Source organism: Mesoplodon densirostris, chromosome 3, assembly GCF_025265405.1.
Source record: "Mesoplodon densirostris isolate mMesDen1 chromosome 3, mMesDen1 primary haplotype, whole genome shotgun sequence".
Lineage (NCBI taxonomy): Eukaryota > Metazoa > Chordata > Mammalia > Artiodactyla > Ziphiidae > Mesoplodon > Mesoplodon densirostris.
This window is the reverse complement of record NC_082663.1, coordinates 150794721-150817963: the sequence shown is the minus strand read 5'-3', so window position 1 is coordinate 150817963 and position 23243 is coordinate 150794721. Positions and strand designations below refer to the sequence as shown.

At 60.7% G+C, this 23243-nt stretch overlaps 1 protein-coding gene across 5 annotated transcripts; it reads right to left on the bottom strand.

The window, feature by feature from the left end:
• Positions 1–4217: 4217 nt before the first annotated feature.
• On the bottom strand, positions 4218–20599 carry NCLN (nicalin). 5 transcript variants are annotated; one of them, XM_060094612.1, is made up of 16 exons: positions 20313–20599; positions 14840–15030; positions 14574–14718; positions 13673–13765; positions 12601–12695; positions 11686–11766; positions 9977–10080; positions 8894–8982; positions 8671–8810; positions 8268–8446; positions 7346–7433; positions 7226–7264; positions 6960–7120; positions 6010–6063; positions 5837–5915; positions 4218–5723 (listed from the first exon to the last, which is right to left on the bottom strand). In XM_060094612.1, exons 1-16 carry the CDS (start codon positions 20494–20496, stop codon positions 5667–5669), a joined length of 1779 nt encoding a protein of 592 aa, XP_059950595.1. In that variant the 5' UTR covers positions 20497–20599; the 3' UTR covers positions 4218–5666. The 5 variants fall into 5 exon arrangements, with proteins under 5 accessions (XP_059950595.1, XP_059950594.1, XP_059950597.1 ...); XM_060094611.1 differs by having other exon boundaries at positions 6960–7123; positions 20313–20598; XM_060094614.1 differs by lacking the exon at positions 13673–13765 and having other exon boundaries at positions 20313–20598.
• Between the last annotated feature and the right edge of the window lie 2644 nt (positions 20600–23243).

Below are 23243 nucleotides of genomic sequence, written 5' to 3'. Positions count from 1 at the left end.
CCCCACCCTTTCACCACAGGAGTGGACACCTGCCCCACAGGACTTCTTGCCCTGGGAATTTGAGCTTGGGAACAATAGGGGTTGGGTGCACACCATGTTGAATGCCAGAGTCGGCAGGGTTTCCCCCCCCTGCCCAAGTTAGAATGAGAAAGACATGAATAAATTCTCTTTTCTGAATGAGCCAGCCTCAGTGTGATCCAGTAACTTGCCATCAAAACTGCGTGGGTTTCTATATTGTAGGATGCCGTTTCTGTGAAACGTCCAGAACAAGCAAATCCACAGAGACAGAGAGTGGGTTCGTGGTTGCCAGGGGCTGGGGGAGGGGATGGGAGTGACTCCTCATGGGGACGGGGTTGCCTTTTGGGGTGATGGAATGTTCTGGAATTAGATAGAGGTGATGGATGCACGTCTCTATGAACGTACTAAGACCCACTGAACTATACACTTTAAAAGGGTAAATTTTATGGTATGTGAATATATCTCAATAAGGCTTTTTTTTTTTAAATTAAAAAAACCTGTCTGAACGCCAACTGTGCCCTTTTGCCACGCGACCTCAAGGCAAGATGCTTCACCTGCCTGGATTTCCCTTTTGTTCTCTGTAAATTGGACATAAAAGCAGGTATGTGATCCTGACCTGTACCTTTAGGAGGGATGGAAGGAGGGTCCCCATTGGGCACCAGGGTCCTGGTTTCGGGCAGGAATCTTCAGTGGGCATTGACACTGTGGGGTGACCTGGAGGAGGAGTGATATTTGCAGAGACTGAAGGATCTCCCCGCAAATTGCTTATTAATCACAAAGGGGGAAACAGTGACTCTCCGTGGAGACGCCCGGCAGACACTACATCACACTGCGCTCAGGAATGACACTCCCACTTCATTCATGGTTCCTGCAATAGCCCACCCGCCCCTTTTCCCCCCACCCCGGCTTGATTTCCTCTGGACCTGCTGTAGGTCAAACGGCAATTAAAATCAGCAGTAACTCTCAGAACTGAGACTGAAATGTCGTAAGAAGCCAAGGATGTATGTCCCCCACAAAAGGACCACAGAGCCACTCTGCTCTGGTAGCGGCCAAAGTTTTCCCACGATGAGAAAGGAGAAAAACCAGAGGGCAGATTGGGGGCCACAGATTTTCCTGGAAAGAGCCGTAAAGGTAAGCACTTGGGGGTTGGTGGGTCCCTGGTGAGAAAGTAACCATGGACCCTACACAGTCTGGTGGGTGTGGCCGTGTGCCAATAAAGCTTTATTTACAATGACAGGGAGTGGGGCCGGACGCAGCCATGAGCTGCAGTTCTCTGACCTCTGGTTAAACACGCTCCCTCCCAAGAGGCACCTATGAAGCTTGCAATGGTATGTCCATCAGCAGGGTGCCGGGTGGGTAAGTTGTGGTGTCTTCTGAGGGTAGAATACTACACAGCAGGGAAAAGGGGTGTGGGGTGTAAGTGGGAGATGCCAAAGCAAGAGTTAATGCAAGAGACGGACGGCACAATGCCACCCATATAAGATGTGTAGGCCACACACCAAGCAATGCTGAATACTGTCCCTGGATCCATAAATGTGCATGTAAACGTTTTTAAAAGAATGACAAAGTTACAGACAGTGGACGATGCCTCTGTGAAGAAGGGGGAGGGACCGACGTGGTTTCATGGGACGCGCCTCCTGTTTTAGAGTCTTAAAACAAAGACCCCTGGCAAGAGATCAAAGCCACTGGATGTGACCCCCTGGGGGTCCCCGTGGGGGGGTGCAATGCCCTTGCTAGAGGACACCTTTGCCCAAATCGTTTGCTGCTGCCCAGGGTTGATGGGGACCTCGGGTGACGCTCATGGGCACTGAGGGAGCCCAAGGAACGTGGGCATCTTCATAACTGTCCCCTGGGAGCCAGTGACCTCTCCACACCCCTCCTCTCCTCAGCCCACCCCTTCCTACAGCTCCCCATCACACTGAGAGCAGAATGCAAAAGCCCACCAACGTCCTGGGGGCCTCCCTGCCCTCCCCTCCTCCCTCTCTCCCCCTCCCTCACACTGCTGCATACACACAGGCTTCCTCTTCGCTGTTCCTGCAACACACCAGGCATGGTACTGCCCCAGGACCTTTGCACGGGCTGTGCCCTCTGCCTGGACCACCGTCCTGTCATCCCGATTTCACTCAAGAGCCCCCTCATGTCCACCGGGCGTTATTTTTACTTATCCGTCTTTCCCAGCGGACTGCGAGCCCCACGGTCTCCGTTTGGCGCTGCGTCTGCGGGCCCCCGCACGGTACCTGGCATGTGGCGGGGAGGTGGGGAAATACTGGTTGACTCCACAGTCGAACAAGACTGATCTGTAGTGACGGGACCAGTGGGCGCCTGGGGAGGAGGAGGGCGGAGGGAGGGGGTGCGAGAGGAGCCGGGGGTTCAGGATGACGCTCACTCCACGCCCTCCATGTGGGATGGTTTCATGGGTGCCTGTCCACTGTGCCTATGGAGAGAAACACTTAAACTTTTTTTTTTTTTTTTTTTTTTGCGGTACGCAGGCCTCTCACCGCTGTGGCCTCTCCCGTTGCGGAGCACAGGCTCCAGACCCGCAGGCTCAGCGGCCAGGGCTCACGGGTCCAGCCGCTCCGTGGCATGTGGGATCTTCCCAGACCGGGGCACGAACCCATGTCCCCTGCATCGACAGGCGGACTCTCAACCACTGCGCCACCAGGGAAGCCCTTAAACCATTTTTATACATGAACCTCAATTCCAGAACAAGGTTTCAGGTACATACGTGTACACACACCCACGTACCTGGGGGTGTGGGGACAGGATAAGGCTCCAGCATGTAGATGGTGGCCGTCTCTGTCTGCCGGGCCGGTGTTGTTGCGATTTTCCTTTTCTTGGCTACAGTCAATGGAACAGTTTTGTGGAAAACGAGGAAGAAATATCAACCTGTGTTGAAATGAGGAGATAAGGGGCTGGCTTTGCCCCTGAGACGTGGGGAGTTTCACATGAGTCCGTGCTGGGGCCAGAGCCACCTTCCAGCCTCAGGATGGTGGGGGGAGGGGTGGGGGAGGGCAGTGGGGGGAGGAGAGGAGGGTCTGAGGAGAGGCGGCTGTGACCCTGACCCTGACTACGGGTGTCACTAAGGCAACTTGATCAGCCCCTGCGGTCTGGCCCACACGGTCCCAGGAGCACCCTCCTAGCCCCTCCTCTGGGTTTGGGGAAACCAGCCCATTCCCCTCCTGTGCCCCCACCTGGACAAGCAGAGTCCTCGGCACCTGGCGCCCTCCCCCGTCTGTCCCCCCCGAAGCCGCCAGCAGAGGGCGCCTGTGAGCACCTGAGTCAGGCCCCGCCCCCTCCTCTGCCCACAGCCCCCCAGGGCCCCACCTCCCCGGGATAAAGGATCCCACAGCCCCCTCCCTTGGCTCCCCCGATGCCTCGTCCAAATTGCACCCCCCGCACTGCCTCCGTCGCCTGTGGCTTCATGTCCCCGCAGCATACGTCTCTGTACTGTGTGTATCCTCCCCCGCCCCCCGAACCCAAGCTCCTGAGGGAAGGGCTTTGTTCAAGGCAGACCCTCGGGAGCTCCCAGGCCCAGAGCAGAGAACCCGACGCCGGAACCCCTGTGTTGAGCTGCACGGGGCACCACAGCCCAGCCAGGGCCTCCCCGTAGTCTGGTCTGCGGTTGGGGGGCGGCGCCTGACCAATGGGCGTGGCCTTCACACAGCCATTGCACCCCTGCATCAGGTTGAATGGTGTCCATCCAAATTTCACGTCCACGCAGAACTTCAGACTTATGGTCTTATGGAGAAATGGGGCCTTTGCTGATGTGATTAGTTGGCATGCAGTCCTGCTGGAGTAGGATGGGCCCTAAACCCAAAGACGCATCCTTATGAGAGAAGACAGGAAAAGACGGCCACGCGACATAGAGACCAGAAGCCGGGACAGACCTGGGATCCTCGCCCTCACAGCATCCAGAGCTGGGACATGACAAATCCCTGCTGTTTTGAGACACTGAGTTTGTGGTACAGCCACCGCAGGAAAGGAATATGCCCCACTGTCCCATCAGCTCTGAGCTGGTTTTTACCCCCATTTTGCAGTGGGGAGTGGTGGTGGTCTCAGCTGGGGGCAGGAGGGATGCTGACCCTGCTCTCTATACGGGCACCAGACCCCCGCACCCCCTGGGGAAACGCAAACCACTTTCAGGTGGGCAGGACTGAACCCTGAGGCCCCAGCCCCTGATAGGACAGGACACACAAGGCTGTCATTCATTATGGCTTTATTTCTGATCGTCCGGCCGCGTCCCACAAGCATCCTGAGCTCCAACTGGTCAGCGATCCTGACCATGTGCCCTGGGGAGGAAGGACGCTCACGCGGCAACCACAGCTCGTCCACGGCTCACACACTCACACATGGGGAAGGATAGGATGGGCCGGGCGGGGCCGGGCCCATTCCTGCCCCAGAGGTGGCCGGGCACTCAGTAAACAGTCTTTGGGGGAGACGGGCCACCGGGCAGGGAGAGGGTGGGACGAGACAGAGGACCTGCAGCCTCCACGCCTGCCCCTCCCAGGCCTGACAGGACGGTCAGCCGAGCCAGGAGCCCCCAGGAGACCGTTCCCTCCAGTGAGCGTCGGGCGGCTTTGGGAGCGAGCCAGTCCCCAGCCCCGCCAGGCCCCTCAGAACTGGAAGGCAGGCGAGCCCTCCCTGGTGGCCAGGAGGCCCCTGGAGTCCCCTCTCCTGGACCCTGGCCCCCCAGCACTCAACACTTAACTGACTGTATTGCTAATGAATCTGAACACCTGGGTCTCCCTGAGGTCAGTCCCAGCCCTGCCCGCTCCTCCCCTTCCAAGCGGCTCAGGCCCCAACAGGCACCTGGTTTGTGGGGCTCAGGCCCGGACCCGCCCCCTCAGGGCCCCAGGAAGAGCTGCTCCCATGGTCACGTCTCCTCCTGGGGTGGGGGGGTGCCCACTCCCCCCGAAAGCATTCTCCTCCTCGCATGTGAGGAAACCAAGGCCCAGGGAAAGGGGCAGAGGGGCCGCCCCCACCCCCGGGGCTCCGCAGGGGGACAGGCTGAGCGCGGAGCCCCAAGAGTCCGGGGCAGGGGCAGCGCGAAGCAGGGTGAGCAGTGCAAGGGCCCCTGGGGAGGCTGCCAGGTGTTCAAGGCACCAGCCGCCCAAGGGGGCTCAGGGGAGTCGCGTCCCAGGGCCGGCTGGGTGAGGGTACAAGGCTGTGAGGGAGCGGCCAGAACCCGGAGACCCAGAGGCGGGGCCACCCTCTCCAGACGGGAGGGAAGAGAGTACCCGGGTCGACAGAGGGGGTGGGGACAGCCTCGAGGTCAGATGCAGAGCCAGCACGGGGGTGGCCTGGCCCTGACCCTGTTGGCCTGCGACCATCAGGTCCACGGTCAGCATCACGGGCGGGGGTGAGGCTGAGGCTGAGCTGGGCACGGCTCGTCTTTCCTGGCGTGGCTTACGCGCCCCAAGGGCCACGGGGCCGACTCCAGGGCAGGGGTTCATCCACACGTCTGTCCCCGAGTCCGTGGCCAGGCCCCAGACCAGACCTCCACCAGCGCTCCTCCGAGGGAGCTCAAAGGATAAACAAGAGAAAGAAGCCCCCAAATCCTCAAGAGCAACACAGAAAAGCTCTGTAATTCAGGGTTACAGCCGCCGAGGGGCAAGGCCCTGCCCTCCTGCCGGCGCCGAGCAGCCGCGTCACTGCGTCTTGGCCTTCAGCAGTCTCTGAACTGTTTTGTACAGCAGGTCGAAGTGCTGGGGGCAGCGGGAGGGCTCCAGTGAGGTCAGGCAACCCCACCAACAGGAAGGCCCTCGGGCCGCCCAAGGGGTCTCCTGAGAGGCCTCGCATTCCCCAGTCCCCTGCTCACCTGGACCGCCGTGTAGGCCATCCCGAGGTAGGCGCCAATGCAGACGGCCAGAAGCAGGTCAAAAATGGCCGGCTTGACCCTGGGGAGGGGAAGGGGCGGCGGGGTGGATCAGGGGGCTGCTCCCCAGCTGTCCCGAGGACCCAGTCCCCTGGATGGTGACCCAGGGTGCTCACCTGTAGGCGTTCATCACCTGCTTCAGCTGGTCGTAGAAGACAAACTCAGGGTCCCTGGTGAGAGAGCGCTTTCTCAGCAGGCTCACCCTGACAGCAGGGCCACTGGAGGTCCCACCAGCCTAGGAACGTGGCGGGGGAAGGGGGCACCCCAGGTGTGTGCCTGCACAAGGCTGTCATTGTCCCTCCTGGGGAAGGACCGTGCTTTATTCTCAACTAATGTCTTTCCTGTTGCTTTCTGGGGTGTACTCTCTAAAACTAAGTGTGGTAACTGTGGAAATTATCTGGTCTGGGAAGCCTTTCTATAGAGGGAGAACGACCACAGCCTAGGAATTGGAGGCCCCCAGCTCCACAGCTGTGGGTCCACTCTGAGCCTCAGTTTCTTCTTCTATTCAAGAGCTTGCTCTCCCTGGAGCGACAAGAGTTGGGAGGAAGGTGGAGAGCCAGTGAGGGGCGCCAAGCTTTCTGGGGGGTGTCTCCTGCCTGTGGATCCCCCAGACACCCCTCCTCGGTCCTTGCTCAGCCCAACCAGGGAGCATGGGAGCACTGGACAGAAAGAAGACAAAACTCAGGAGGCCTGAAGTGGGGAAGAGCATCCCGAGGGCAGGAGGGGACCTGGGGTATGAGTCACCGGAGGCACAGAACACAAAAGGTCCACGAAGGGTAGCTGGGACTATAGGGCTGCCACGTAAAACACAGGGCTTCAGCTCTACGAGGACTGCAGATACAGAAGAAATGGGCTTTCAGTGTAAGTATGTCCCAGACACTGCGTGGGCTATACCTACACTGAGACAATTGTGGTTCACCTGGAACTCATTGAACGGGGCACCTGCGCTTCTCACTTCTCGTGTTTACTTTTCATCCAGTGTTTCTGTCTGCTCCATCTGGCCCTGGGGGGAGGAAGGCCCTAGGAGAGCCCACCCGCTGGCCGGAGGGGCGGCGCCCGGCCTCACCGCTTGTCGGCCTTGACGTGGTGCGGCCTGACCTCCTTCAGGTAGTGGCTGAGGTGGTGCTGCAACGTGCTGAGGAACGTGCCGTCCTTGCCTACCAGCTGGGCGGCCCGCGGTTGGGCGGTCAGCCAGTCCATCACCGAGTCCAGCTGTTCCCGCTGGACCTGCTGCGGGGAAGCGGCCGTGGTCACGGGACCCTGCCCCACCCCACCGGCCCCCCCTTCCTGCCCGCCCGTCCACCCGCCCGTTACCATCCACCCGCCCGTTACCATCTGCTCCGTGAAGACTGGCATGTCCGGGGGCGTCCCCTGCGGAGAGAGGAGAGCATGGGGCTGAGTCCAGACCTGCCAGCGGCCGGGCGGGCGGGGGGCTTGCGGGCAGGGGCTCACCTTCTCCGTCAGGTTGTAGATGACACGGGTCAGGGCCTCGGCGATCAGCCTCGTGTTTCGGGTCAGGGTTTTGGAGTCAACCCGGGACCTTGGAGGGCAAGGTTTAAAAACACACTTATCAGGAATTGGCGTCATTCATAATCGCTGAAAGCCAAGAGCGCGCATATACCTGATAACGGTAAAGACAAGCGGCGTGACGGCCCTCCCAGCAGACGGGCGCCTGCCTCACTGCGGGCTCCTTTCTGGGCCGGGCCCGCCCCCGACGGGGCTGCCCTGCACCCTGGGCGCCCAGGCTGAGCCTGCGCCCTGTGGACGCGCGTCTGCCTCAGTGACTGGCGGCCCCGGGCCTATCTCCTCCTCTGGACCTTGGGGGAGGTCAGGACGCCCGCTTCCACGGGCTGCTGAGGGTGGAGTTGCTGTAACGCCCTGTAGTGGGGGCAACAGTGCCCCCCAAATTCACGCCCACCCGGAACCTGGGAAAGGGACCCGATTTGGAAGTAGGGTCTCCGCAGACGTTATTAGCTAAGATGTGATCGCACTGGAGTAGGGGGGCCTGAAGTCCCACGGGTGGTGTGCCTATAAGGAGGGGAATTCGGACACAGGCACAAGAGAGGCCACGTGACCACGGAGGTGGGGACGGTGGCACAGCCACAAGCGCAGGGACACCAAGGGCTGCCAGCAACACAGGACCGTAGAAGAGGAGCCTCAGAGGCATCCTGACCTGAGTGGGCGTGGGCGTGGGGTGGGGGGCTGCCCCGGGAGGTGCCCCACCTCCCCCGCCCCAAGTCTTCCCTCCACCGAGCCACACCCTTCTCCTGGCTCGTGCCCCTCAGTTCTAGCGCCACCTCCGCCAGGAAGCCTGCCGGATGCCCCAGGACAAGCTGATGCCCCAGCCCATGCCTGCTCCGACGGTGGTGCTCACCGCACGTCCATGATGCTGCTGCGCTGGCCGTCACGGTGGCTCTCCAGATGGGACAGGGTGAAGGCAGGCAGCCGGCGGATGGCGAAGCGCTCATGCTCCCAGGCCAGGATGTCCTCTGCCAGGTTGATCTTCTTGTGCACCATGGAGAACCGCACCTCGGGGAACTGGTGGGCGGCTACCTGTAAGGGGCACTGTCAGGCTCTGCCCGGCGCCCGCGGGCCGCACCCCAGCCCCACCTGTCTCTGTGGCGGGTCCCAAGTCCCTCCCCGAACCTCCTGCTTCTGGAACCCAGGGAGAAGCCCACCTGCCCCCCACCCCCCGGAAAACCCACCTGAGGCTCACCCGAGGCCCCAGGGTGCGCAAAGCTCCCATGTCCCAGCCTGGCCTCCGGCAGGGCGCCTACCGTCTCGAGCTCCCGCAGAAAGGAGTGCTGTAGTGTCCCCTCCCTGGGTGGCTTGGACACGTGCAGGTGCAGGCTGTCCCCCCGGCCCAGGGTGTCCAGGCAGAGGACGAAGGCCACGTTGTCCTGGAGCAGGCTGGAATCTGAGTGCAGTGAGGGCTGGTGGGTGGAGGTGGGGGGGAGTACCGGGGGCCCAGACCCCACCCTGGCCGCTGGGGCCGCTCACCTGTGTGGTCCAGGTTGTCTTCTAACCAGCGCTTGGTGCCCTGGTAGTTGAACTTTCCTCCTCCAGACGCAAAGAACAGGAGGTTGTACCTGGCGGGAAGCAGTGGGGTGCCAGCGTTGACACGTGGGAGTCCAGGTCCCCGACAAGGAGGAAGTGGTCCCCACCCCCAAGTACGAAATCCAACCAGCCTGCAGGGTTGGCCCTCCCTATCCTGGCACTGCGGACATCGGGGCGTCCTGCGTGCTGCGGGGTATGCAGCAGCATCCCCGGCCCCCGCCCAATGGATGCCAGAAGTCCCCGAGTCATGATGGTCACAATGTCCCCAGACATGGCCCAGTGTCCCCGGGGGCTCCAGGTGAGAAGCACAGCTCTGTTGCCCCTCTCATGGCTTCAGGGGCCTCTCTGAACTCTCGAAACCAGGAGAGACTGGGTGGACCAACCGGAAAATAAAAAGTGACAGGTGATTCGGCACCCTGTCCCTCGAGAAGGACTGAAGCCAGGGGTGTTGTGAAGGACCATATCCCCACGCCACACCCCCAGCCCCATCCATCCCGCTGTGGCCACGGCGGTCCTTAGAGGAGAGGGGAGACACCCGGAGGAAGAGAAGGCCACCTGACGCTGGGACCGAGGAATCCATCACTGCTGGAACCCGGCAGCGGCAGGAAGGACCCTCCCCTGGGGTTTCAGGAGGAGGCGTGGTCCTGCTGACACCCTGATCTCAACCTCCCCTCCCCGCCCAGGACGTGAGTACCCCTGCCGCTCAGGGCGCCTGCGTGTGTGGGGCCGGGCCCGGCAGCTCAGGGAGACTCGCTCGTCACTGGGCCCCTGCCGCCCCAGGGCAGCGTGGTGTGGGGACGAGCGCCCACACCGGTGACCAACCGTGCCCGGGGCTGCGACAGGGAGACGCCAGCCTGAGCGACCGGCTCGCAGGTATTTCTGCTTCTTGCCGTTGGAGCTCTTCCAGGAGCGAGGGCAGCCCGACCTCCTGGGGGAGATTCCCGGGGGTGCACCCAGGAGGAGCTGGGCCCCACGACCTGACACTGTGATTCCAGGGTCGGAACCGCCCTGCCCCCCATCACTTACGCGGCGTGGGTGCGCTTGTAGGTATAGAGCCTGGAGAAGAGACGGGTGAGCTCCAGCAGCACGGAGATGCCACTCCCGTTGGAGTCTGCGCCGTGCGACAGCCACTGCGGGTGTGCAGAGAGGAGGCCGAGGTCACCCCACATCCACACGTGGTGCCTCACACCCCCCCAACCCCCCTCCACATCTCGCCCCTGGTCCACATCTCCAGCACAGCTGGGCTCACCCGCCCTGCACGGCCCAAACCCGAGACTGATGGCCCCTGGGCACCGCCCGGCCTCCACGCGCGTGGGAAGCCCCGTGCACAGCCTCCGTCCAGCCTCGGCATCTGCCCTGGGAGCTCCCTCCAGCTGGACCCCGGGCCTTCTGCTCCCCCGCGCTGTGAACACACCCCACCCTGCGTCTGGGTCCTGCGCTCTAAGGCGACATTCCCCACGGGGAACGACTGGTTCTTGGAGAGAAAAAAGCTGAGCTGTTTGCATGGCTTGGGACCCTCCCACAGTCACAGCGCACCAACTGACACACGGCGTGCGATGACGTTCTAGTTCACAGGGAGGGGCCGACGGGTGCTCAGTGAGGGAAGCCAGACACAGAAGGACACACAGAGTGTGACCCCACTGAGGGGAAACATCCAGGACAGGCCGATCCACAGACACGGAGAGTGGGTTCCTGGCTGTCAGGGGCTGGGGGAGGGGTGGGGTGACTTCATAGGGACGGGGCTTCTTTTGGGGGGATGGAACGCTCTGTAAGCAGAGAGCGGTGATGTCTACACAATTCTGTGAATTCACTAAAAACCTCTGAATCGCGTGCTTTCAAAGGATGGATTTTATGTTATGGGAATCACATCTCAAAAATTTAAGAAGGGCTTCCCTGGTGGCGCAGTGGTTGAGAGTCCGCCTGACGATGCAGGGGACACGGGTTCGTGCCCCGGTCCAGGAAGATCCCACATGCCGCGGAGCGCCTGGGCCCGCGAGCCATGGCCGCTGAGCCTGCGCGTCCGGAGCCTGGGCTCCGCAACGGGAGAAGCCACAGCAGTGAGAGGCCCGCGTATAGCAAAAAAAAAAAAAAAAAAAAAAAAAAAATTTAAGAAAATTTCACAGGAAAGGGAAAACGAGGACACAGGTGTCTAAAAAGGCTCCGTGGGGGTGGATGATGAAAAGGGTGAGAACGTGGCTGTGAGCCGACTGTCCAGGGCTGGCCTCTGGGCCCCAGCGTCCTCAAGGACAGCCTTGGCCTCCCAGGTGGGGCGGCCCGCAAGGCGCGATCAGGGGCGCACGCCCGGCCGCAGGCCCTCCCGGCACCCACACTGTCCGGTTCAGCCGGCTGTGGGTTCTCCAGCAGGAACCTCCCACCCCAAAGTGCTGGGGGCTCTGAGGGCACAGCCCTGGGGGGCCTGCAGCCTGGAGGGACGCTGGCCAGGCCAGCCCTCTGGGGCGCCGGGAACCAGACTTCGGGGGCCCCCTGTCCCAACACTGTCTATGCAGACACGGGGTCCGGATGGGCACCTGCTCTCCTCCTGGGTCTGGGGTCTTGACCGTGCCGGGCCGAGGTGCCTACGTGACCGGCCCCCAGTGAGAACCCCGGGCTGGGTCTCGTGGGCCTCCCCAGGGACTGCCCCTCCCTCTGCTGTCACGTCTTGTTTGGGGGAGTGAAGCTTCACGGTGACACCTGTCCCGCAGGGTGTTCACGGGGCCCTGAGGGAACAGACGTACCGGGGCCACCCCGAAGGCATCGTAGTGGGCCACGATGACGATGGTGGGCAGGTCCTCTCCGCCTAGCCCGGTCAGCCGCCCCTGCAGAGACACAGGCATGCAGGGCCAGCAGGCCCGAGGCCGTGGCCGCCCCCCACCCAGCGGCAGTGTTCTCGGCTTTGCCGGCTACACTGTGGACACGGGGGGTGGCCGGACCTGGCCACCGGGAAACCAGGCCCACCCTTCAAAGGCCGAGCCCCGCTGACAGCACGCACGGCAACGTCCTGACAGCGTAGGAAGAGCTCGGGGCGTCGGGGTCCGGCGCCCTGGCCGAGGTCCTCCTGCGTAAACCGGCCCCCGGTCAAGTCCAGCAGGGAACAGTCGGGAAAGTCATCCTGTCGGGAGCAGGGCCCACGGAGCCGAGCTGGGGGCAGCATGTGCTGAGGCCCCACGCCCCTTACTCTCTGGAGAGGGCAGCTCTGCAAGGCCTCAGCTGTGGCCTCCTCGAGGGTAGAGGGGAACAAAACTGCCGGAGGCTTCTTGGGGGGTGGGTGGGCGGGTGCAGCGAGACAACCCCACGGGCAGCCCGTGGAGCTGACCCTGGCGGGGACAATGCAAGGGGGAGGACTTGGACCTTGCTCTGGCCTGGATGCCTGCATACACCCACCCTCCCGGTGGGAGATTAGGCTTTAATTGCTGCCCAGAGCTCTGCTCTCCGCCAGCTCAGCTGAGCTCCCGCGATGTTACTGTTAGGGGAAGGGCCGGCCACTCGGGGAGGGGGCTCTCAGTGGGGCAGGGGTTGGGGGAGGAGGCGAGGCAGGGTGTGTGGCTGGAGGCCCATCTCTCCATAGTGCGGGCAGGCGGCCATCTGACCCGATTTCCCAGTCAGAGGCTCCCTCTAGTGGGGACGGGCGGTGAGGCGCGCCGGGCACCCACCTCCACGCTGGTGATGAGCCAGTCGCTCACGGCCTTGCTCTGGACCCCGCTGGTGACCATCTGGAAGCCGTTGGCGGTGGCGGTGTGCAGCAGCACTGAGGACAGGGGCGGGGAGGATCGGCCTGAGCCGGGGGCTGCCCTGCCCAGAGCCGGCACGCTCACCACCCCAGCACCCCAGACTCCAGGGGTTCAGTCTGAGCAAAAGCAGAACTGACCACACAGACTAGAACACAACGTGGTAACTGGACACGGGAAAGAACCTGGGTGTCCAGTATAAGAGCTGGTGAAACAGTCACCCGGACACCACTGAGGCCGGTGAGGAGTGCGTGCGCGCCCTCACTCTGCAGGACCATCAGGGACTGTTCCGAAATCACGAAGGTGTGTGCATGACCTCTGACCCAGCTTCCCAAGGATCACTTCAGCAGGGACCCCAAAACAGGAGTTTCCCATCAGATGGCTCAGGATCCTCCAGCCCAGCCCCGAAAGCAAAGATGGCATGAGAACTCCAAGTTTCATAAAAAGGAAAGTTCCATTCTGTCCTGAGCCGAGGTGAGGTGGTGCCCACCTCGCTCCATGTAAGCCAGTGGTCCACTGCGTCTGCCACTTTTTTTTTTTTTTTTTTTTTTTTTTTTTTTTTTTGCGGTACGCAGGCCTCTCACTGTTGTGGCCTCTTCTATTGCAGAGCACAGGCTCTGGACTTGCAGGCTCAGCGGCCATGGCTCACGGGCCTAGCAGCTCCGCGGCATGTGGGATCTTCCGGGACCGGGGCATGAACCCGCGTCCCCTGCATCGGCAGGCGGAGTCTCAACCACTGCGCTACCAGGGAAGCCCCGCCTGCCACTTTTTCACCTGGGGGCAGCGGCTGCCCTAAAATGCCCGTGAGCTCACCCTGTCTCAAGCCCTTCCGTTCTTTACACATTTAAAAACACAACCGTGGGAATTCCCTGGCGGTCCAGTGGTTAGGACTCCGCACTTTCACTGCCGAGGGCCCGGGTTCAACCCCCGGGCGGGCAAGTAAGATCCTGCAAGCCGCGCGGTGCGGCCGAAAAACAACAACGACAACGACACAAACCACAATCGTGATGGCCATGGGAGGTGTCATCACTGGGGGAGCTGGGAGAGTGCCTCTCAGGAACCGTAGTATGTCCGCAACTTCTTCCAAACCCTAGCGTTATTCCAAAACAAACAAGCTACGCCTAAGAAAGTGTTGTGGCCCTGATCTATGATCTTTCTGTTTTTTCCACCGACCAACGTAAAATAAGCACTTTCTCACACCCGATGTCATTTCTTAACGACTGCAAAATATTCCACCAGGCAGCTGACTCCTCCTCCTCCCTTCCGCTCTAACTAGAAATTAAGATCTTTCCAAAACCTCACTCATGTGCTGCCACAATGCAGACGGCCACTGTCCAGACTTTAATCCAGACGAGGGTTTGGCAAATTTTCTCTGTAAAGTGCTAGAGAGTCGAAATTTTCAGCTCTGTGGGCCAGTCTGTCACAGCCACTGAGCTCTGCTACTGTAGTGTGAAAGCCCATAAGCCATGTGTAACACTGGCTGTGTGCCAATAAAACTTTATTTACACAAACAAGCGGCCGAGAGCCACAGCCTGCCACCCCCCAGTCTAGCATCCACGCAGCTAATAATCTGGCCAGGAGGAATGACCCTTCCTTTACAGCTTAAACACATACCCACAAACTGTTTCCCCAAGGAGCTGGGCTAGTCCACTGTGTGGACAAACCTGCCTGCCTTGCCCACTCTCACCAGCTTCCTTTTCCGACACCAGCGATTGGATCCTTTTGGCTCAATTCTTTGACCACTTTTGCTAGCTCACTCTCCCCCATGGCCCCCGGACCAGTCAAATGGCAGAGCTCCCGGCTGCCAAGCTCGCCACAACATCCCCCAGCCCGGGAGAGGGGGTCCTGGAAACTGCACAGCGGGGCCCCTCTCCGCACGGCCCCCGCCCCGAGCCCACCTTCGGCGGCAGAGGCAGAGCCCTGGGAGGCGGACGCAGCCTGCGTCTGCTCGTAGATGGACAGCAGGGCGTCGTCCTCCACAGCGAAGTACACGGGCACGATGGTCTCCATGGCCAGCATCTCGGGCTCGATCTCCATGAATTGCTGCGGGAGAGACAAATGTTCAGGCGGCTTCGGGCAGGGGGGCCCGGGGCTGCCCCTGGAGGTCGGGCACCGGGGACTGGACCGGATGGAGCCGGAGCCGGTGGGGCGGGGAGGGCCTCACCCGGATGACGTCCTGCGGCACCGCGGCCATGGCCCGCGGCAGGATGATGACCACGGCACCAGCCGACTGGCGTAGGGCACGCTGGTAGCGCTCATACGAGAAGTCCAGCAGCCGCATGAGCACGCAGCGCCGGCTCAGCACGTCCGCGTCGATGGTGCGCGCCTCCGTGTTAAGCACCGCGTTCCGCGTGCCTGCAGGGAGGGGTCCCTCAGCTGGCCGCCCACCCACTGGAGCCGCGCCCACCCCAACCCCGGGCTCGCGGGGCCTTCCGAGAACTCAACGAAAACTAAGACCCTTCTCCTTTGACCAACCCCCATACCCCTACATTCCTAAAGCAGGGCTGGACCCACTGTCCCTGCTCTGGCACCCTCCCCCCGCCACTACACCACGGCCACAGTCATCCCTCAGAAAGTGACGTGGTCCCTGCCCACCCAGCCACCCCGCGAGGATGTGCGGGCTGCCTGCCAGGCTGGGTGCTGTGCCCCCCGCCCCATGTCCCTGCGGCAGCTCAGGGGCGGGTGCCCTCACCCCAGCCCACAGAGGCAGCCAGCAACCCCCCAGGCCACCCACCCAGAAGGCAGGACCGACAGCAGGAGCCCCGGGATTGGAACCCAGTCGGTCCTGCTCCCCCAGCCCTCCTCCCCTGGGTTCCCCGTGGCTCCCGGGACGCAGGGCCCCACGGGTGCCTCACACCCTGCCCAGGGTGTCAGGAGACCCCCAGCACAGAGCCCAGCACCCACCCCAGGGTCTAGTCCCCAGCAGAGGGAGCCCCCAGGCTACAGGACTGCCGCCCCCGCCACAGTTCCCAATGACCTGAGGAAAACCCAAACCCTGCCCTGGCTGACCTGATCAGTGGCCCCCCTCCCGCCCTCCTCAGACCAGGGCGCCCTCCCCTCACAGCTCTAACACAGCCTTGTCCATGTCCCCAGGGCCCTTGCTATCTACTCCCCTAACTAGCTTGGGGATTCCAGGGGTAGGGACCTCGTTCACCACAGTGAAAACCCAGCATCGCCTGGCGACTCCCAGCCCAGCAGGCTCAGGACATGGAATGAACCAACACCCGGTCTCCCCGAAGTCCCTCAGGAAGGGAAACACCAGGGTTTGTCCATCTTCTTCCCGTCAGGGCTGCATTGTTCCCCCTGGGCCGTCCTGGGCGCTGTGGGGTGTGGAGCAGCCTCCCTGGCCCCGCCCCCTCGATGCCAGGAGCCCCCTAGTCAGGGTAACCACAGATGATGCCAGAGGTGGCCTGGTGTGCCCTGGGGGCAGGACCACCCGCGTTTCTCTCCTCTGGGAGCTCAAGAAAGGGCCAGAGAATCAGGGAGGGAGGGAGAGGCTGCTTCCGGCTTGGACCCCTCCCCGCTCACAAGATTTTCCAGGCAGCTGACCCCTCCCCGCCTGAGCAGAAGTAGGCTACAGCCAGGATTGCACAGAGCGCTTTTCTAAGGCCAGCAGGTCCCCTCAGACACAGAGCACTGCTGTCCTGAGAGCTCTACTGGAGAAAGGCGGCGAGAGGCTACGTGGACATTTCAGCGTGACGAGGAGGGGGCGCCAGCACACACGGGTGCACGGCAGGCAGCGGCGGGCCCTCGGGGCCATCCCTGGACTGAGAGGAAAGGGGGCTCAGGCAGGCCCCCAGCTGCCAGGGCCAACAGCACTCAGCGGGATGCTGCCAGAAATCCAGATTCTTAGGTCAGATCACCAGGTGACAAAGGCAACAGCGAGTCCAAATGTCTCACAGGTCCCAGGCTGACCTAGGATGCACAAAGCAAGCAAACAAACCCTACTGCACATGGGGGCCAGAAACGGCCCTTAGGGCCTCCAGTTGGAGACCCACACAGTGAGTGTCAAAATAACAATGCAGAGAAACAGGTCTGCTTCCCCCAGGGAGCCAGAATGTGCTGCCTGGAGGTCAAGGCTGCCGGGCAAGGCTACACCTTGCCCGGTGCACCCGGTGCATCCCTGGTGCACCTCAGGGATGCACCAGGCCCAGACGGACTCAGGCTCAGGGCCAGGAACGAGGTCCCCACCTCTGCTTCCCAAGAATATGCCATCAGGAGAAGGGTTGCTTCCTACAGCTCATCCTGACGGCTGGTCCGGGGGAGGGGCCCAGCAGAACACAGAAGGGACAGCGCCCCAGGTGGGAGAGGGCAGGGCTGTCTCAGGGGCGGGGTCTGTGATCAAGGAGTGAAGCTGGGCCTGCGCCCCAGGCTGGGGGCTGTGTGCCTCTCCCCACCCCCATTCCCACCCCCGGGACCTTTCCTCTGCTTTAAGGCAACGTGGGAGCCCGGGAGAGCCTGGCGGGGGAGGGCGGCAAAGACCTTCAGGGGCCCCTGAAGCTCTGGGATTGCCGGACAGCCCCTCCCCTGTGTCCCACGTGTCCCAGCCGCAGCCTCCCAGGAGCCCGCAGCCTCCCAGGGGCGGCTCGGATGTCACCTGTCACCTCGGGGTGAGGACACAGAGGACGGCCTGAGGAGCCTACAGAGACCCGCTTTCCAGAGATGGGAAGGAGGGGGTGAGAGCAGAACCAGGTGGACACCAGCCCCCCAAGTGCCCCCAGAGACCATCTTTGCTGGCATAAGGCTGAAGCCAGCGCAGCCTCGGTCACCCCTGCATCTGGGCGGGCGCTGGACACCTGGACGGAAGTCGCTGGTTCCCACAATGGGACCAGACCTGGACAGAGGTCACAGACTTCTCTACCGAGGGCCCAGGGCCAGTCCTCTCTCCTTGCGGGTTGCACTGGTCCTTTTCAGCGCAAAGCCACCGACCAGCAAGGGGCGGAGAGCCCGTCCCCATGCCTGGTGTGGGTGCCCACATCCCCACCTCCCAGGGCTGTTTCTGAGGGGACCAAGTGGGATGGGCGTGAGTGGCCCAGCCCAGAAAGGCCGGAGTCCATTGGGGGGCGGGGGGGTCACACCCCAGCTCAAAGAGCACACGCCTCCCCTTCCCGGCACCCTGCCCGCCTGTTTCTCAACAGGAGCGAACAGGAAGTTGGGAAAGGAGGCCCAGAGCAAGGGTTACACCAGGAGGCAGGAGCCGAGGGCATGCGTGATGCTGGGGACGCTGCAATCAGCAGTGACCCAGCAGACCAGCCCTCAGAGGCTCCGCGACCGGGGAGGAGGCGGAACTCCCTCTGCACCACTAGGCCTTCCTGGACTATCCCGCCAATATCTCCCCAGGCAGCGGTGGGGACCTCACATCCCTGCCAATGGGGGACACTGCCTGGTGTGATCTGGGTGGAGGTGTAGACGTGCGAGCTGAGACGGGTGGGCGCCCTGCCAGGCCCCTCCGCTCACCCCCGAGCCCACTCAGCATCCGGGTTTCTCACCATCAGCAACAAAGATGGGGGCCGGAAAGGCGGGCATGTGGGGTGGGGGGAGACACCGGGTCAGAAAAAAAGAACGGGAAGGAATCCAGCAACAGGGGCGAAGAACTCAGGTAAAGGAGGGGAGGAAGGAAGGAGGGCAGAGAGAAAGGAGAGAAGGTTCCCGAGGACCTGCGAGGAGAATGATGCAGTCAGGGAGTGGGTCTGCGGCAGCTGTCTGGAGCGGGGAGAGGGGGCCACACCTGCAAGCAGGCCAGCGCTGAGCAGGCGGTGGGGGAATCCGGGGCATTCAGGCTGCTGGATTACAGCCGCCTAAGGGTCCCGGAGTGGAGCTGGGTGGGCTGGGAGAGCTCCCGGCAAGGCTCCGAGTAGAGTGTGAGAGGGGACAGCGGAGTGACTGGGTGCGGGAGGACTGGCGGGTTGACCTGGAGAGTTCTAGGATCCAGGCCTGCTGCTGGACTGCAGGATCCTCTAGACCAGGACGGCAGCTGCTAGTCACACGTGGCTATTCAAGCTTATTACAATTAACCACCAAAAGATGCTAAAGATCCCCTTCTTCCATTGCATGAGCCACATCTCAAAAGACCACCTGTGACAGCACCGGCTGAAACCCTCTCCCCAGGGGGATGTCAACAACGCATACAAACTGCCCACTCGTTAGGGGCTCCTGGCCTTCCTCCCCACCGGTCGAGAGCCTGGGGTCTAGAGACGTCACTGTAACCCCAAGTTCTCCCCCTCAGCACTGCTGACAATCTGGCCCAGATCATTCTCTGGGAGAGGCCGTCCCAGGAACTGTGGGGTGTGGAGCAGCACCCCTGGCCCTACCCCCTCGATGCCAGGAGCACCCCCAGTCATGACAACCCAAAGTCATCACTCAGCGACCCCTGGGTTGACAACCACTGCACTAAACAGAAACAACATAACTCTGGGGTGATGAGGGATCTGAGGGGAATCTCCCGACACTGGGGCTCCCCAGGGGGCTGGCAGTGGCAGGGGATCCAGGGGGCTCAGGCTAGGCCTGATGTTCCAACAAGAGAGGCTAGTCCAAGAGAACCAGAGCTCAGAGATGAGGCGACCAGAGGGACTGGGGAGGGCGGGCCTTGACTTGTGGGGGCTTAAGGCACCAGGCTGGAAGAGAAACCAGAGGCCAGAAGGTTCTGGAACACCAAATACAGCAAGGCTGGGGAAAGAGAGGGAAATTCAGAATGACTTGGGCACTGGGGTCAGAACTTTGACAGATGAGGGAGCAGGGCCGGGCAACAGGAGCTGGGCAGGATCCAGCCGCGGGGGCCTGAAATCCTGGAGAGAAGGAGCCAGGGTGGGCCGGTGGTGTTGCAGGAAGCCGAGGGGTGGGTATGCACCTAAGGGGGGAGCAAGAAATGGGGTCCAAGAGATTTCAGGAGCCCAAAGGCAGGGGACTGAAGAATTAGCTAAGGAATTCTGAGGAACCTGGCTCATGAGCTGGGACCAAGGAGCAGAGCCTGGGGAGAGATGGGCCTTGACACGGGGCCAGGGTGGGGTCAGCGATCAGAGCTTCTTGAGCCCTGAAGGGGGTCAGAATGTAGACACTGGACAAAACACACCGGGGTGCCAGGAGCTGTGTAAGGGTGACCAGCTCGGCCTGGCAGAACCGCGCTGAGAGGCTCCACTCCAAGTGAAGAAGACCCAAGGTTGAGGCTCTGTTCCAGCTGGGAATCAGAGAGAGAGAAGACCCAGGAGAAAAGGAGCAGGGGCAGCTTGGCCTGAAGGTGGGAGGGAGCTCTGCGTTCTGGAGCATGTAGCCCTTGTCGGGGCCGGGGCCGGGGTGCTGTGGCAGCCAGCGCGGCGGGTCCCTGGGGCAGAGAGCTGGGGACCTAGCGTCGGTCCAGGTATCCAGGCTCGGACTTGCCTGGGATCTGGGTAAGTGTCTGGCGGCCCAAGTGAGGTCTGCGGGCTGGACTCCTGCTGGACAGGTGGGAGAGGCAGGTCCTGGGGCCCGGGGAGCAGAGACCGAACCGAGGGAGGGGGCATCCTGGCCGGCATAGGCCGGAGCCCCTAGGACGGGAGAGGCTGAGCGGAAGGTCAGGTGCGGGGAGGCAAAGCTGGGGGAGGTCAGGAGCCCATGGGGAAAGCCCGGCCCCGGGGGGAGGCCAGGGGCCCGGATCCACGCACCGTAGGGTTGTCCCTGCAGGTCGTACTGCTGCATGCGGTACACGGTGAACTCGTGCGCCGCGTCGGCGGCGGGCAGCGGCGGCGCCACGAGCAGCAGCACGGCGGGCAGGAAGACGATGAAGCCGAGCGGCAGGCACGACGCCTTTAGCATGTTCTCCAGCACCTCTCCTGCTTCCTCCAGCATCCTGGCCGGCGGCGGGGCCGCGCGGGGCGGCGGCGGGGACGGGACGGCGGCGGCGGCGGCTCACGCGAACTCACCTAGGCATGGGTAGGTGCCGGGGTCCTGCGGGCGCCGCGCCGGGCAGCCCGCACCCGCTCCGGGGCCCTGCGGGCACCGCCGAGGGCCGCCCGCCCGCCGCGCTGCCTGCTGGGAGTTGTAGGCCCATTCTGTTACTTCCCGAGAGAGGAAGCTGTGGTGGACCTTTTGACTAAGGTTTCACATAAACCCCAAGTCAGAAAATACGGAGACTTAAAAAAAAAACCTATAATCGGCGGAACTTACTGAGGCCCTGTCTTTGCTGTGGTAGAAGGTGGAAGGGGGAAGGGGGTTGTGGAGGACGTGACCTTGCGACCCGGAGGAAAGTTGGGAATAAGGAAGAGAGGGGCCGGCCTGGTGCGCTAGGTCTCCTGGGAATTGTAGTCTCATTGAACAAGCACAAGGGGTTATGGGAGCTGAAGTCTTCCTGGCAGAAGTTCGGAAAAAATCACTTAAAACTCCCAAGAAATATAGATGTTAACACCATGAGGGCAAAGACTTGTGCCTGATTTGTGCACTGATGTATTCCTCAGAACTTAACACAAGGCCTGGCACACAGTGGGTGGTTTATATAATTTTTGGATAAAAGAATGAAAGAAGAATCAAGAAATCATGACAGAAGGTTCCTAAAGGGATGTCGCAATGGATTATGGGACTTGTAGTCTGCAGCTTGGCGTTGTGCCGGGGTTGGTGATATATTTATACTTAGGCGTATTTATATTGGGGACACATTCAGTAAAAAAAAAATTATTCGTTCATCAGAAATTCAAATTTTACTGGGTGTCTTAAATTTGTATTTTCTAATCTGGCCCCCCTGAGAACCCAATTGTCTCTGGGCCAGGGGCCTTAAGGGGCATCAGTAACTTACACCCCCTTGTACAGATGGGAAGACTGAGGCCAGAGGGTGAAGAGCACATGGCCCTGGCCCACAGGTTCTGATACCGTTGCCTAGGGGAGTGGGCCTCCCTTTTGTCCCAAGTGAAAGGTGGCAACTGTGTTGATTAACAGCATGGATTCAAGTCCCAGCTCCTCCACTTCCCAGCTGTGTGACCTTGGGCAAGTCGCTTCACCTCTCTGAGCCTCCATTTCCTCAGCTGCCAAATACGATGATAAATAATCAAACACTCTTCCCCGGCTCCCCAGGGGTGTGTGAGGATTCAACAAGATAATCCACGTGAATGCACTTGGAAAGGATGAGGCATACATTAAGTGCTCAATAAGTGTTGGTATTATGAGAACGCACCAAGCTCGTGCAGCCTCAGAGCTGCTGCATCCACTGTTCCTGAAAAACACTCGCGGGCCCCCTCCCACTTTCTGCATGGCTAGTTCCTTCCTGAAATGATGTTGGACATTTCTTAGTTTGATGTTTGTCACCCCCAGAAAATTGTGACCCTTCCACGGGCAGGTACCAGGTTGTTTATAGCTGCAACCCCATTGCCCAGAATAGACAATGACACACAGTTGTTGAGTGAATGAATGAATGAGTCATGAAAACCCCAACACACCAACCCCTCCCTTCCAGCTGTGTCCCTTGCTTCCGGCCATCCCCAGGCAGGTCCTAGGCATGAAGAGTCAGGAGTGGCTTGGCAGGGCAGGGAAAAGACTGAGAAATTCTGGCCCACGTGGTCCTCATCAGCAAATGTTTATTACCTGCTTCTCCATCTACCCCCACTCTTCCAGGCCAGGCTATGAACAGGCAAGACACGCACACTCATCTAGAGACAAAGCAAGACAGGGGCCTGAACTTGGCTCAGATAATGAGGCTTGGACCTTAGGGCTGCCCATTCCACCTCCTCTCCTGAGCCTTGGTTTTTCTGTCTGTAAAATGGGGAGGTTCAACTAATCCTGCTTTGTGGAGATGAAACCTTGGGGCAGCCCAAAGAATGAAATGGAACATTCATTCTGAGTTTTCCAAGGAGAGAAGGAACTGGTATTCATTCTTTCATTCATTCATTTATTCATTCATTCATCAAAGAGGCAGTAACAGACAGGGATCCAGAAGTCACCTGTGGGGACTTCCCTGGCGGTCCAGGGGTTAGTACTCCACGCTTCCACTGCAGAGGGCGTGGGTTTGATCCCTGGTCAGGGAACTAAGATCGGGGGTGGGGGTGGGGGGGAGTCACCTGTCTGGGTTTGAATCCCAGCTCTGCCTCTTCCCAGTTGTGTGACCTTGCGTAAGCTACCTAACCTCTCTGGGTCTTAGTTTCTCCATCTGTAAAATGGAGTTATGATGGTACCTGCCTCCTGGAGATTTTCCAAGGATTAAATGAGTTAGTACAAAGGTGACTAGGATAACGCTGAGTGATACATAAGGCATTTTAAGATGTTGCCAAACGCAAGTTCGTGTGCCCAATGCACAGTGAGGACAAACAAACCAAAAGTTGGAGTTTGGAGCAGAGAAAGGTTTATTGCAGGGCCATGCAAGGAGACCAGTGTCTCATGCCCCATAAACCCCAACTCCCCAAAGGGTTTCAGCAAAGCACTTTTAAAGGCAAGTGAGAGAAGGACCTGGTTAGTTGTTGCAAACTTCTTGGTGCTGGAATCCTTTGTTCTTGCAGCTGTGCAGGTCAGGTCAGGATGTTCCTGTAAACCTCCAACAAAACAAATGTTATTCCCTATTCTGAAACATTTTACCTCTATGTGAATGGACTCTTAAATGTCAGAGCCTTGAGAAT